Raw genomic sequence first — 15,396 nt, 5'->3', positions numbered from 1 at the left:
CCAAACCCTAAACCTTATTTAGCTAGTTAGCTGCTGCTCCAACTTTCCATCAAAATCTTTGAACTTCGCACAATGGTGAAGAGGAGCAAAAGTAAGTAAAGTCCAATTCGCTCTGTTATTCATTTATTTCTTTAACTCTCTAAGTGTCGGTTTAAAATTCTGGTCATATAATTCTTGCAGAGAGCAAGAGCAAGCGAGTTTCGCTGAAACAAAAGTACAAGGTTATAAGAAAAGTAAAAGAACACCATAAGAAGAAAGCTAAAGAAGCCAAAAAGTCGGGATTGAAGCATAAGCGGAAGGTTGAGAAGGATCCTGGAATCCCCAATGATTGGCCTTTCAAGGAACAAGAGCTCAAAGCTCTCGAAGCTCGTCGAGCTCGGGCGCTCGAAGAACTGGAGCAAAAGAAAGCTGCCCGCAAGGAGAGGGTATTGCTACAATGCCTTTTTTTTAAAAAAAATCATTATTGAAAAAAGAACTCTCTTTATTGGTTTTACCACCGTCTTGGTTATTGGATAGTGTTTTGGTTGGAAAATTTAAACGATAGTGTGGCCTGAGGCAAATTGTTCTCATAGTCTCTATAGGATGACCTTTAACTTTGCCATTTTTATTTGATTGACTTAATAATGGTTATTAATATGGTGAATTCTTTACTGCTATGAAGCTGCTTACCTTATATTTTATAATATATTGGACCTTTATGATTTTTCAGGCTAAAAAGAGGAAGATGGGTTTACTAGAGGATGATGAAAAAGAATTAAGTATAGAAGAGGTGAAGGGAATTGATGTTTCTACTGGAATTGTAAATGCCCGGGGTAAGTTGATATTAAGGTGGAGGTTGATACATTGTCGGTGTTGGTTCCTATTTTTAATGTGTCATTTTTTTTTACAGATAACTCAGATAGAGCTTTCTACAAGGAGTTGGTTAAGGTAATTGAAGCATCAGATGTCATTTTGGAAGTCCTTGATGCTAGAGATCCGCTTGGTACCCGTTGTGTCGACATGGAAACGATGGTGATGACATCAGGCCCTGATAAGCACCTAGTATTACTTTTGAATAAGATTGGTAAGTTCTTTATTCATACATCTTGTGGTAAATATCAAGGCATAACTTTTGTTTGATTATTTCTTTTCCGTGTTCCTTTATGTTTTCTGCCTTGACTGTTTTTAATGAAAACTTGTTTTTCAGATCTTGTTCCTCGAGAAGCTGTTGAAAAGTGGCTCAAATATCTTAGGGAAGAGTTACCGGCTGTTGCCTTTAAGTGCAGCAGTCAAGAGCAGAGGTCAAATTTAGGGTGGAAATCTTCTAAAGCAATGAAGCCTAGTAATCTTCTGCAAACCAGCGACTGTCTTGGAGCAGAAACTCTCATTAAATTGTTGAAAAATTATTCAAGAAGTCATGAGGTGATTCTAGTTGTTTTTCTGACCACAATGTTGATACTTGATTTCATGCTTGTCTGATTTATCTTCCTGTTCTGATTCTTGTTGGAGTTTGAATCTCTTTGTTGTTTTCATACAAATATACATCTCGTTGCGCACTTTGTTTTTGCAGATAAAGAAGTCCATAACTGTTGGTGTTATTGGCCTGCCTAATGTTGGCAAGAGCAGCCTAATTAACAGCTTGAAAAGATGCCACGTTGTCAATGTTGGTGCTACTCCAGGGTTGACGAGATCAATGCAAGAGGTTCAATTGGACAAGAATGTAAAATTATTGGACTGTCCTGGTGTTGTTATGCTTAAATCTAGTGGAAATGATGCATCAATAGCTCTTCGAAACTGCAAAAGAATAGAAAAGTTGGATGATCCGGTTGCTCCAGGTAATTCAACCTGTGAATTTTATGTTTCATGTATATGACTACGATTTCCATGGGATCGAGTCATAGTTTAGGTGATATGAGAGCTGAGTTGGGATGTTTAACTTATACTGCATTGGTCAAGTAGTTCTGTATTTAGGCGTAGTTTTGGTGGAGTGTCTATTTAATATTATAGCTTCATTGGAAGAAAACAAAATAGACTTCCTTCAACATTTCTTGAAAGGAAATATCACTGGCATCAAGATTTCCTACCATGTTAAGATTGATCGAGTGCACTTAAATCGTTTTATTTCAACTACTGGACGGAATTTTAACTTGTCTTGCCAGAATCTAGTTAGCAATACTAATTTGTAACTTTCCTTTTGTCAACAACACAGTGAAAGAGATTCTCAAGCTTTGTCCAGAGCGACTGTTGGTGACAATATACAAGATCCCGGGCTTTGAATCAGTTGACGAATTCCTTCAGAATGTAGCCACTGTAAGGGGTAAGCTCAAAAAAGGTGGTATTGTGGATGTCGAAGCTGCTGCAAGGATCATTTTGCACGATTGGAATGAAGGTATGCATGGCATTTATCAAATTTCTTTTCTCTCTATCTCCGTCTCAATTTGCTAGAAAATCAAGTTAACCCATTGCTATCCGTTGGCATGCTTCAGGTAAAATTCCCTATTACACCATGCCCCCGGGCCGAAATCAAGAAGAGCCTTCGGAGGCAAGGATTGTCACAGAACTTGGAAAAGAGTTCAATGTTGATGAGGTTTACAGCACAGAATCTTCATTCATTGGAAGCCTCAAGTCGGCAGACGATTTTCATTCTGTTCAAGTCCCCCCTAGCCACCCTCTCAACTTCGATGAGACTATACTAGAGGTTTGTGATTGCCCTTTTCTAAGTTCTATATGGGTATGACCAATAAGCATATGCGAAGTAGCTGGTGGTCTGGTTGCCACATGTTAAAAGTTCTAATAACTTGAACTTATCATGTCATGCTTATACAAATCTGTTGGGTTTTTGGTTGATCTCAGGATAATGCGCGGCCCTTGCCATCAACTGAAGTTGATGAAAGCCAAGAAATTATATCCGATGAGCCAATGGCTTCAGAAGAACATGATGCTGAAAAAGCCAAGTCAAAATATACTACAGGCAAGCAAAACGAGAAGTTATATGCAGTGGAAGGTATGTTTAACCCAAAAACGAAGAGGGCAGAGAATAAGAGAAAGAAAAAAGCCAAAAATAAATCAACATTAGGGGGTGATGCCATGGATGATGAAGACGACTATGACTTTGGTGTGGATTATGTGAAGGGGAAGGGTCAAAATACTGGTGGGGTGCCAATGTCAGGTATTGAAGTTGATGAGTAGTGAGGAACTAAACATACCTGGAAATCTCAAAATGCTTCATCTTTTCATTTATTTATTTTATTGACTGTCTAATTCAGCTCAATTGAAGCAAGATGTAAGAAATTTTGTTTAATTTATTAATTTCGTTTAACGCTGTCTCTTTTTAATGTCTTTATTTGAATATTTGTTTTCCTAATCCACAAACTAATAGTGAATTAATATGATTAACTACCTTATTTATTGTAAAGGGATAGGCCCTTAAATTTCATTGGTTTATTGCACCAAAGGTGTTCGCATTATGATTTATATTTTAAATTCACATCTAAACTTCAAATTGGACCAATTAGTTTTGTTAAGCTGACGATTAGACTAATAATAAAACAATTAAAAATCTAAGATGTATAATATTATTAATCCTGATCTTTTAAGAAGCAAATATTGTTTATTAAAATTAAATCGAATTTTTAAATATTAAAATACACGTTATATTATTTTAAAAATGTTAGATTTTGTCGGTCTTATTGTATAATTTATAAATAATAACCCACATAAAAGGAAGAAAAAAAAAAGAGGAAAAAATTATTTAAGCTAGTAACAGTAAGAGCATAACACTGACACAAAGCCAAAGCTATTAGATCAAATCTCCAAATATTCCAATTTCAAAACCCAGACCGCGTGGTATAGCCGTAAATTTCCACACACGATAGATGCCTAAAAAAATAAATAGAAAAATGGGGGAAAGAAACTAGTCACGCTACCTTGCTTTTCATCTAAGCGAAAAGGGGAAAGGAAACAACTCTCCTTCCTTCCGACGATAAAAACCCTTCCCCTTCCTCTTGCTCTTCATTTCAATTCAATCTTCCTGAGTCAAAGGACTGTGATGGGGCAGCAATCGCTGATCTACGCCTTCGTGGCACGAGGCACCGTCGTTTTAGCCGACTACACTGAGTTCTCCGGCAACTTCACCTCCATTGCTTCTCAGTGCCTCCAGAAACTTCCTGCTTCCAACAACAAGTTCACTTACAACTGCGACGGCCATACCTTTAACTATCTCGTTGATAACGGCTTTAGTAATCTCCTCTCTTTCTCCTCCGTTTCTTTTGTTCTTTTTTTTCCCCCTTTTTGTTCATTTCGTTTGTTTATCTATCTCTGATCCGTATTTTTACTGCTTCTGTGATCCGGCGAGGAAGTTCTTTTAGAGTGATCCGGCGAGGAAGTTCTTTTAGTTGTAGCTGTTGTCGATCCATTTTTTGTTAGCTGCTTCCGCTTTTTTTTTTTAATTTCTTATTTTTCCTTGGTAATGATTTCGAGAATGTGATTCTGGATTAAGTTATGTGAAATTTCTTAGGATTTTAAAAATAATTGTGTTCTGCGTAACTTAGTGTGCCTGAAAGGGGAAAGGCGGTAGAATCAGTTACGTTATTTCTATTTTAAGAGAAGAGTTGGTTATGTGCCAAAAATGAAGTGTGCATTTATTCATTAATTAATTCAATACATTGGTTTAACTTTTAATTGAAACTTTCCAAAACTGAGTAGGAGTAACAACTAAAAGGTTGAAATGTTTTGAATGAATTAAATCTGCGTATAGATCTTGTGACAAAGGTGCTCTTAGCGTATATTACTTGAACTCGGGTGTCAATGTTATGCGTTTGACACAAGTATCTTAAGTTTTTTCCAATGTATTTGAAGAATTTTGCAGGGTTTTATTCTCATTCCATTGTTGGGATAATGTGTTGAATGTAGGTTTTGGACAAGAACACTTAATAAAAATGATGTAAAATAATAAATAACATTAATTGCATTCAGATGCCAAAGCAAATACTAATACATTTTGAATAACTTTTTAAACTAAGAACTTACTTGAACCCTTATAAGTAACCGGAACCAATAATTTACGTTATAATGAAAGATAATGTATGAATGTGTTTTATATTTTAATAATTTGCTCATCTTAGCAAAATATGATTTTAATTTTGGTCATTCCTAGCAAAAGTCAGTACCAGTAAAGCTAGTAACAAAAACAATAACCAAATCTAGACTATATGAAATCTCTGCTTTGATCGTCTTTTTAAGTCAACTCATTCATAATCTCTAGATTACCTGTATGAGTTGGGGCTGAGTGATCTGAAACTTGCTTGGTTCTGATTCACCTTTTTGGTTCAAATATTTTCCTGAATTTGCCTTTTTTCAATTTATGATATGTTAGAGTCCAAAGTTCCATAGCTATTTACTACTTTCATCAATGTAAGCGATCCTTGCTTTCCCTTAAACTTAGTTCCAAGTATATTGGAAAATCTAGTGGTCAGAACAAAGTATGATTCAAATATGATTCAAATGTTTAGCATTTTCCATGGTTTAACTGATGACATGTCCAGATACTTTTCTTCTGTGTGTGTATCTTTTAAAGAGTTAATAACATATTATGTAATTGTAGAAGAATAGGCATGTTTGGCCCTTTAAGGTTGGCTTATACAATGAAAACTGTTGACTTATACATTGAAAACCTGAAATCTCAGCCGGTCATTTCAAAGGTGCATTTTTGTGCTTGCATGATTTTTACTGTTTCTTCATAGCTTTGTGCTGCATCATCTGTTATCAAATATGGCTACATCAGTCCTTCCTTGAATTAACATTTCTTACGCTTTTCAGCTTACTGTGTGGTTGCTGTTGAATCCGCTGGGCGACAGGTGCCAATTGCCTTTCTTGAGAGAATTAAGGAGGATTTTACCAAGAGATATGGTGGAGGAAAAGCTGCAGCTGCTCCTGCAAACAGCTTGAGCAAGGAGTTTGGGTATTATCTTTTCTTTGGCCATCAAATGGAATATATTCGTTGTCATGAAGTGCATTGATGCTATGCTATTGTTATTGTTCTTATAGGCCAAAGTTGAAGGAGCATATGCAGTATTGCATTGATCATCCAGAGGAGGTTACTAAGATTGCCAAAGTGAAAGCTCAAGTTTCAGAAGTCAAAGGAGTTATGATGGAAAACATTGAGAAGGTAATTGTTGTTATCTTTTTGCCTTATGCACATATAATATGGAGTGCAATGTAATGGCTTTAAGTGGGTAAGGAATCTAGGTTCACGAATTTCTAGATCATGAATACGAATTGTTGGCATGCTTTTCTGATTCATTAAAAATTAACTTTGCAGGTTCTGGACCGTGGTGAAAAAATTGAGCTTTTGGTGGATAAATCAGAAAATCTTCGCTCCCAGGTTAGTAAATTTATATCATATTGTTTAAAATTTGAAACATGGGCAGTGTTTTTAAAAACTGCACTAGATCAAAATTAGGGCATTATTGGGGTTTGTGACTGGTAAAACCATGCTAACCTCGGACAGGAAAATAAACTACCAGCATGTATCTTAAAATTTTGTTTTCTAAAGCTGTACTGGGTAGACCATAAATAAGGCATATTATTTGCATGAAATAAAGTACTAAAACACATTTTAAGATAACTGCCTATTCACCCAATTGTTCAGTTCTTTCATAAAAGTATTTAGCAATACTAGTTCCCAAAATTTAAAGGGTCCAGCTGAATGCTTCAACTTGAAAAACCTGGGACTTTCTTTACATAATTTTCCTACTATTAATTCAAAGTTAGAGGCTATATATTTTGGAGGTTTGTCTTGGTTTAAAATGGGTATTTGTTGTTTGAACGTTTTTAGGCACAAGATTTCAGGCAGCAGGGAACCCAGATGAGGAGAAAGATGTGGTTACAGAACATGAAAATAAAGCTGATCGTGCTCGGGATTCTGATCGCGTTGATTCTCATCATCGTACTGTCTGTCTGTCATGGCTTCAACTGTTGATGAATCGCTCAGTTGCTATATTCTATTCATTTGCCCACTCATTGATCGGTGTTGTAGCTGTCACCAGTAATATTGATGCTCCTCATAGTTAGCAGTTACAGTTTTCTTTAATTCCACGTCCTTTTATGCTGTAGCCTAATATCAGAAGACTCTCTGCATATATACTGAGATTCGAACTATGGAAATTGAATTTTGAAATATATAAAAATATCAAATAAGGTACTTTCAGATGATCTTGTTAGGGACATGTTGTTCAAGCTCATGGATTAGCGGTTTGCTCTTTGTTACTTTTGCCTTTAAACTATGGTACTCAATGCCAGTCCGGTACCGGTTAATACATACTGTTCCAGTCTTAAATCAGTACTAATACATATTGTTCCAGTCTTAAATCGGTACTAAAATTGCAGTGTGTTTTAGGTTGTAGCCCGTTTCGGTCAAATTTTGATTTGTACGGTTGATATAAAATTTTAATATTTTATATCAACTTTTAATTTTTTTTATTTTAACCATTTTAATTATTTTATAATTATATTTAAAATTATAATTATTAAATTAAATTATTGTTCTTGATTAATAATTTTAAAATTTAAATTTAGATGTAAATATGTTTACATGAATTTAATTAAGATATATTTGTATAATATAAATTATTTTTTACCAAAATAATATATAATCTATTAAAAAATTAAAAATTAGAATATAAAAAAATAAAAAAATTTAAATGTATATATTATTTATCAAGAGACTCCAAATATATATGAAAAATTGATAAACGTAAAAAATTTAGAATTATATATAATTTATCAAGACAAACAATACACGTATTGATACAATATTGATTCTTGGGAACCAAATACAGTTATTTACTGCATAATCTATTCCTACGAGTACTGCTCCAACTATATAAAAAGCACAAATCACCACTCGCCCAAAAGAACAAATCTTGTCCATCGTGTTAACCTAACAAGCCAATTGATCTCTAAATGAGGAGATCTCTTCAAAAATGGGCAGTCTCTTTGATCTAACAGGGGCATATGCATTCATTAACAGCTCAAGCCCATTGAAAAACTCATCATCAAGTCCCACAATATCAGACAACTCCAAAGGTGGCTGAAAGGCTTTAACTTCCATTAATAATTCCCGAGCTTTATTCTTGGCTTTATCGTCCTCTGAACCTGGAATTTTACCTTGCAATACATCTCCAAGGACCGAACCTGCATCATCAAACCTACCTTGTTTGATCAAGCAAAGACCCAAGTTGCACGCCTTGTTGGCATCCGGGTCGATCATCTGTGCTTTTCTATAAATCACCTCTGCCGTCAAGTAGTTCGATTTCTTCATGTAAGCCCACCCCAGATTTCCCTGTCATGCAAACGTGGAGGCCTTCGTCACTAATTAATTTTACTAACGACCTATGTAGAGGAAGTCAAAATGATACCAGTAATCTTGAAATTTCTTGCTTAACAGAAACTTGAAACTTCTTCCCATGGGAGCGAGCTGTCTTGGTTGGTTTTCCATTGAACACTTCTCCCTGGTATATTAATCTCAACTTTCTTTTCAATAATTCAATTTGCTCGTCTAATCTACCACATTTCTGCCAAATTCATTTATGATCATTCATCAATGTCGTTGTATACGTACTGAATATGACTGACAAGCCAACCACGCATTGAAAATTTGTGGAATAAAAATGTATATACACACACCTTGTACAAGTCGATAAGAACATTGTCAAGTGACTCCTGTGCTTGTTTTGAGCAACGAGACCTGAAAGACTTGATAGCCTCAATGGCTTCTTCGCTTCGGTCGAGTTGCTTCATCACCACGGCCATGTCCTTTAGTGCACTGTCCACTCTATCCCCAGCATTTATCGCCTTCCAAAATAATACTATTGCTGCTTCTGGATTCTTTTCTATCAGCTGCAACATTCAAGCCATACTTCAGAATTACGCAGTTCGATCCTCTCAAGATATAATAGTAGAAAAGGCTCACTATAAATTAACACAAACTCGTAAAAGGGAACATTAAGTAATATAAGAACTACACAACAAACTCGATCGAACTCTGAGCTGCCAAGTTTAAAACATGAAATAAAAAATCCCTTGGTTGCAACAATACTATTTTGAGTAATTATGAGTCAAATTTTTCAATACAAATAAAATGTGATTTATAAGTGCTAGTGGAGAAGGTAGTAGGAGACTGAAGAAAATCTAAAAGACGGATGTATTGAGAGATATTAATCCAAGGCATAGACTAAATTATAATGTTTTACAAAATATTGGGGTCAAAGTGAGAAATTAAAAATAAAAAAGATTAAATTGAATTATGGTGAAATATGTGAGGACATGAAGAACAATTTTTCTAGTGAAAAATCTAGGGAATAATGATATGGATAGATTTTTATGAATAAATTATAATAAATTATTATTATTGATATTGCTATTATAATATTTTATTATTATAATAATGATGATATTTTAAAAGAAAGATGGATAAGAATCATAAGATTCTCCATCATCATCTTCTTCTCTTACATGTTACAAGCCTTTAGAAAGGGTTTTTTTTCTTTTACAATTTAGTCCTCTATCATCATTAAAGGGCATTTCAAGCTTGAAATCACTAAATTTTTACAGAAACCTTAGTTAAATCAAGTTGGCTATAATCTAATAAGCTTAGTTTCCATGCTAGAAGTGGAGTATTCATGTTTGAAGAGAGAGAAAATGTAAATTTTGTGAGGAACTAAGGTTTTAAGGTAATATTTTCATGATTTACTATATTGATTTAGGTTTTAAGGTTTTAAGCTTAAGCTAAACATGAGAATCATGAGGAACTAAGGTTTTAAGGTAATATGCTTATTTGAGCATGAAGATGTTATGATATAAGTATATTGATTTCTCATGTTTTATGGAATTGCTATGAAATGAAGAAAAAGATAAGGAAGAAGATGGAAGGAGTGTACACAAGGCAGAACAAGTAGATAAAGTTTGAAAAAAAAAACACAGCCTAATAAATATTTCTAAGTACTCTAGAATTCTTCTTACTAAATTAAGTTTTTGAAATTTTATACTAAAATAAATGTTAATGTCATGAATTTGAGTATTTGTAACTTAATAAATATGCGAATAATTCAAGAAAGTAGTAAATGAATATGGTTATTGTTTGATGTGAATATATGTGTGGAGAAAAGGATTAAATTGTAAAAATGTTGAAAAGTTATATAGGACTATGAAATTATCAAACTTGTTTGTGTTTGTAATGAATATTTGGTTTATAATAATAATTAAGCCCTTGTAGACAAGTTTTGAACTTGTGAGACATATATAAATGGTATGCCATTGAGAACTCCTTAGCGTGTTCATGAATTTAGCACTTCGGTGCTCATGTTTTAACACAGTGTTCATGATAATCTAACACTTATATCCTCGTGTACTATGTAACTATATTTCGTATATCTTTCTTGTTCATTCAAATCTACAATGAACAAAGTAAGTGATAAATGAATGATAATGTATGAAGAAAATGTGATAAGTGAATGTTATTCAACTTTATTATCATGTCAATCTTATCTTTAAGTGATTTTTAGTAATGTTTATTATGTTTATCATTTTAATACTTATTTACCGATATACTCTATTGAATAAAGGTAAGTTGGAATTTTAAGTATTTACTAAGTTTTCACAAGTTTAATGAGTCGTTTTGAACGCGCAAGTAAAGATCGCTTTGAAAGTAAATTTTGAAGTGGCAATCCTCATACTCATCTCATCATCAAGCAAGGAGTGACGTGTATGGAACTTAAATATTGATAATAGATTCACATATACATAGAATTAGAACCATATGAATTTTTGTTGTAAAGTAATTAAGTGGTTCCAAAACAATGTCAAGCATATCTAACATTATTTTGTACTTCCCTAGAAGGATATATTTAGGTGTTATATGAAGTTTTTGAATGTTAATTTGATTGAGTCCTAAAAATGTTTAAATATGTTATAAAGTGTTTGAAAATAGTTTTTTGACTTATTTTAGGTATTTAAGTTATGTTTTGGGCAACTTGTCTCTGATCTCGCGCCATCCAACTTTTAGTGTTGCGATATTAAAGTTAATAGAATAATATGTCTCCAGTATCATGATATTAGTCATAAAAGTAATCTATTCTCAATGTTGCAACATTAAGAGATTAATGTCACAACATTAGTCAGTGTTGTGACACCCATTTTCTAGTATTGCAACATTAACCTTCTTTATCCTGTTTTAACTTGAATAAGCCTCAATTTAATTTTATTTGTTACCAAACTCTAAAGAAAGTTTAAAAATGACTTAAATAATTTCAAAAGAACTTATGATAAAACAAAGTTTTAAAATTGAAAATCAAATTAAGTTAACATTAGAGTTCAAATGTAACACTCCTTACTCGTGATATAAGGATAATTTTGACGTGATATAAGGATAATTTTGAGTGGGGTGAGAGGTGTTATATGAAACCTAGTAGCATGCTACTAAATAATTTACCCTTGAGATTTCAATTTAGGCCACAACAACGGAAAGGTTCATTTACTGTATAAACTTGGCTCCCTATATTATAAACTCATATATGTCAGGGTTTGATTGAAGCCTTTTGAAGTGACAGAACAAGAACGAAGAAACGGTGACTAATTATTCTATATTGGACCTATCTCCAAAGAAAGACATTAGTTTCAACGATAAGAAATACTCCCGAATTTTGGACCAAACACAAAGGGATAAGTACGATGATATCTTCATTCATCATCTATAAAGTTAATGTGTTCATTAAATTAGTTTTATGTAATCGACATATTAATTATAACATTTTCATTTCTTCCTTATTAAGTTTATTTAATTGTTAGGTTATTTAAGATTTAGAAAGTAAATTAAGTTGTAAGTAAAGGTATGGGTCCTTGATGCATTAATTATTTTTCAAAATTTAATAAAAACATAAATATAGCTTTTAAAAGAAATTAAATAAACATAAATTGGTTATTTGAACTTTAACAGAAGATTTGTAGATCTGCAGACAGTAAAAGGAAGACAAAACAAAGTCAACTGTTCATTGAGACGCTGCTATTAACTTGTTGATTAGAGAAGAAAATTTATGGTGATCGATCTCCAAGCAATATATATAAATATAATCATCACTTCAGTATGCGTGCATGCAGCTATGGTGCAGATCTTACTTTTCTTACCATTTTTTTCCGGAAAAAAAGAAGAGAAAAGAAAAGAATTAACAGCTGGCTGCTTTATCCTTCAAACAACTAATTAATCCATAAAAACAACGATATTAAATGGATATATATGTTATACGTAATTCGTCATCAAAATTATCTTCATTAGCTTAATGCCAAGTTTACTAACAAAACTTCAACAAAAAATTAGAAGAAATACTAATATTTTCCGGGTGCAAAAAAGGTTGTAATAGAGCTGAAGAAGCTCTAATGGTTTTTTATTTTTTCCAAAACAAAAGAAACTAATCAAGAAAATTAACGAAGTGAAGAAGAAGAAGAAGAAGAGCAAATCAAATCAATTCAAAGAAAATCAAAGCAAAGCAAAATAAACAGAAGGGAATTAGAGAGAGACCTGAGCATGTTTGGCTTTAACATAAGGAGAATCACCTTGAGGAACTTTATGAATAACATGATAAAGATCTTCTTCCTTACTTGAGCTGCTACTGTTCTTCTTCATCTTCTTCATCATGGTGGTTCTCATTATCCTCATCTGCTGGCTGTGATTGTTGTTGGAACTGATGGAGTTCATAGTTGGCTCCCACCCTTTTTTTTCTTTTTTCCCTTTAATCTTACGTTTCTATTTTTTCCTTCTATATATAGTGTGAAGATTTGGTTAAATGAAAAGATCATGTACCTAGATGACTTTGCGGCTATGTTCTTAACTTACCACGCATCTTTTCCTACGACAAAACTGACTGCCACGTCCTTCTTTTAATTGCTGAAGGGAGCCACGCGCCACTTCACCCAAACGCAATCAAATCCATCTAATTTTTATATATATTTAACGTGCTTGATGTCATTTTAAAATTTCACAATACCGTTTAATATTTAATATTAATAAAGTTATAAAAAACATATATTATAATAATATATCTATTTGCAGCTTGCATAATTTAAAGCATTCAACTAATTATTCTTTTTCTTTTTCTCTCATTAGTCGATTTCACGAATTATTTTTCCGTTTTAGTATTATAATATGAATATTTGTATCAATAACGATGAATAGTGAAATTAATTTTTTTAAAAGGGTTGAAATTAAATTATAATTTATATGATAATAAAAATATAATTTTTAAAAGATTAAATTAAAATTTTATCATTTTATGAAAGCTAAAGTATAATTTTACTTTTATTAATTTGTCAAAATAAAAAAAATTATTTTAGGGAGCTCGGACCCTTGCCAGCCCCTTAGATTCTTCCTAGCTAACAATAATGCTATCTTGTCCAAAAAAGAAAAAATCAATAATGTTTTTTTTTAACAATTTTATTAAAAATTTTAGTCATATTTTTTTTTACCCAATATTAAAATTATCTATAGCCACAAAATATCTATAGCCACTCCCAACCGATAAATAAAAGGATAATGCGTTTCAATGTAATCAAACCCATGTCCTCCTGTATTGCTAACAATATCCATACCAATCAAATTAAGACTCAATTAAAAATAATATTATTATCTATACTATACGTAGATTATTAAAATTAAATTTATCATAATAATATTTTTATCTTATTAATTTTATAAAAAAATTAAATAACACAATTGAAAATTACCATTTAAAAAAATTGAATGCTTAAAAATTAAACCAAAACTGATAAAAATTAATTCACGAGTATCATACTACTCGACAAAATAAAAACTCTACTAGGTTTAATATCATGAAAAATGTCTTATATATTATTTTTTTAAGAGATTATATGTATGTTAACTTTTAAAGCTATAAGTATTATTATCTTCATAAATTTTTATAAATTTCATTAATAATTTAATTAAAGGCTTAAATAATAATATAGAGTATATATACACGATATGGGTGATAATATTTACTTAATAATTATTATTGATGCATTGGTAAGAAAAATTGTTTATAAACTTATTAATCATATATTCAATTTTTGGATATGTTATTTTTAAATTTTTATTTAAATTTTTTATAAAAATATGAATAAATAAAAATATTATCAAAATAACAATTATTTAATAAAATAAATAAATAGATATTAAAAATAAAACCAAGAACATCAGGACTGAATAATGGACCAAAGAGAATAAATTATGAATGTAGCCATTTTTCCGGACTGTGTTCATGAACATGAATGCTCTTGTTTTCTTTAGGTACAATATTATTGTTTCTCTTGATAAAGACGACATTAAGAAACCAGACAAATAATAAAAATAAACAATCTCAGTATTTTCATTTTGCATTTTGTTCGATGTTTGACGTATGTTAGCTGTGCTAGCTTTACCTTACGGTCTTTTTAGTCTGACGTTGAGCCCTACTTACTGGATATTATAACAAACTAATATCAAACTTTTTTTTTCTTTTTGAAGGAGCAAACTAATTTGAATTATTTTACACAATAATTATCAATTATTTATAACACATTATTTTTTTATGATTATAGTTTATGAAAATTAATTTTTTTAAATTCGGAGCTCATAATTGTTCATTCTAATAATGTTATTTTTAAAACTTGATATTTATTATACAACTTTACACCAACACTTTAATATTTATTGTACAATTTTGAAATTAATTAATTAATTAATTAATTTTATATATAGAAAATATATTTAGTACATGTAAATTAAAAAAACCAGAGGATGACATGCGGTTGTAGGGTACAATAAAAATTATAAAAAATTATAAAAAGAAAAAACACTTAGTAATTTTTTAACTTGACTTATGAATTTAAGAAAAGGTGCATTATGTGTAGAATGATGGTTACTTATCTTGTCCGTTAATAATGTGGTTAGAGGTTTAATTTCCACTTGTGAGGATGAAGTACATTTTGTTAGTTCAACTAATTAAACTAAAATTGTCAAGAGGGAAGAGTGAAATGGCTTTTAAAAATTTTGTGGATGCTAGAAAGAAATGATAGAAAAATGAACAAAGAAAAATAAAGCTCACAAGTGTATGAAAGAAAAATATGGAAGTATTTGGCACAAAGGTTGTTGATTGATCTTTTTGTTTGAATATTCTTTCTAGTTGTTGTAGGACCTTTAAAAGCTAATATTTATATCCTCTAACTTATTTCTAATTATTGCGATTGTTGAGAAAATAAATAGAGCAGTTGGGGATAAAAATATCATATCATTAAATTTACCTGTAACAAAAAGTATCGATACCTGTTTTAGGAGTATCGATACTAATAGCATTTAATACATGATTCAGTGACAGTTAAAGTTAACTTACA

The 15,396-nt window shown here is 31.6% G+C and overlaps 3 protein-coding genes across 3 annotated transcripts; 2 read left to right on the top strand and 1 right to left on the bottom strand.

Annotated features, from left to right (window-relative positions):
• On the top strand, window positions 1-3,378 carry LOC107924651 (guanine nucleotide-binding protein-like NSN1). Its single transcript, XM_016855190.2, has 9 exons — window positions 1-91; window positions 181-425; window positions 710-812; window positions 890-1,063; window positions 1,187-1,401; window positions 1,550-1,814; window positions 2,189-2,368; window positions 2,466-2,677; window positions 2,833-3,378. Exons 1-9 carry the CDS (start codon window positions 73-75, stop codon window positions 3,166-3,168), a joined length of 1,749 nt encoding a protein of 582 aa, XP_016710679.1. The 5' UTR covers window positions 1-72; the 3' UTR covers window positions 3,169-3,378.
• A 384-nt stretch (window positions 3,379-3,762) lies between these two features.
• On the top strand, window positions 3,763-7,186 carry LOC107924611 (vesicle-associated membrane protein 722). The gene is made up of 5 exons (XM_016855141.2): window positions 3,763-4,217; window positions 5,797-5,938; window positions 6,025-6,145; window positions 6,299-6,361; window positions 6,815-7,186. The coding sequence occupies exons 1-5, from the start codon at window positions 4,028-4,030 to the stop codon at window positions 6,956-6,958; spliced, it is 660 nt and encodes a 219-aa protein (XP_016710630.1). The 5' UTR covers window positions 3,763-4,027; the 3' UTR covers window positions 6,959-7,186.
• A 541-nt stretch (window positions 7,187-7,727) lies between these two features.
• LOC121209775 (protein SULFUR DEFICIENCY-INDUCED 1) lies at window positions 7,728-12,765 on the bottom strand. Its single transcript, XM_041081197.1, has 4 exons — window positions 12,551-12,765; window positions 8,665-8,877; window positions 8,397-8,552; window positions 7,728-8,320 (listed from the first exon to the last, which is right to left on the bottom strand). Exons 1-4 carry the CDS (start codon window positions 12,725-12,727, stop codon window positions 7,919-7,921), a joined length of 948 nt encoding a protein of 315 aa, XP_040937131.1. The 5' UTR covers window positions 12,728-12,765; the 3' UTR covers window positions 7,728-7,918.
• Between the last annotated feature and the right edge of the window lie 2,631 nt (window positions 12,766-15,396).

Source organism: Gossypium hirsutum, chromosome A11 (genome assembly GCF_007990345.1).
Source record: "Gossypium hirsutum isolate 1008001.06 chromosome A11, Gossypium_hirsutum_v2.1, whole genome shotgun sequence".
NCBI classification, from domain to species: domain Eukaryota; kingdom Viridiplantae; phylum Streptophyta; class Magnoliopsida; order Malvales; family Malvaceae; genus Gossypium; species Gossypium hirsutum.
Note: the sequence above shows the minus strand (reverse complement) of the source record. Positions and strands in the feature narration are given on the sequence as shown.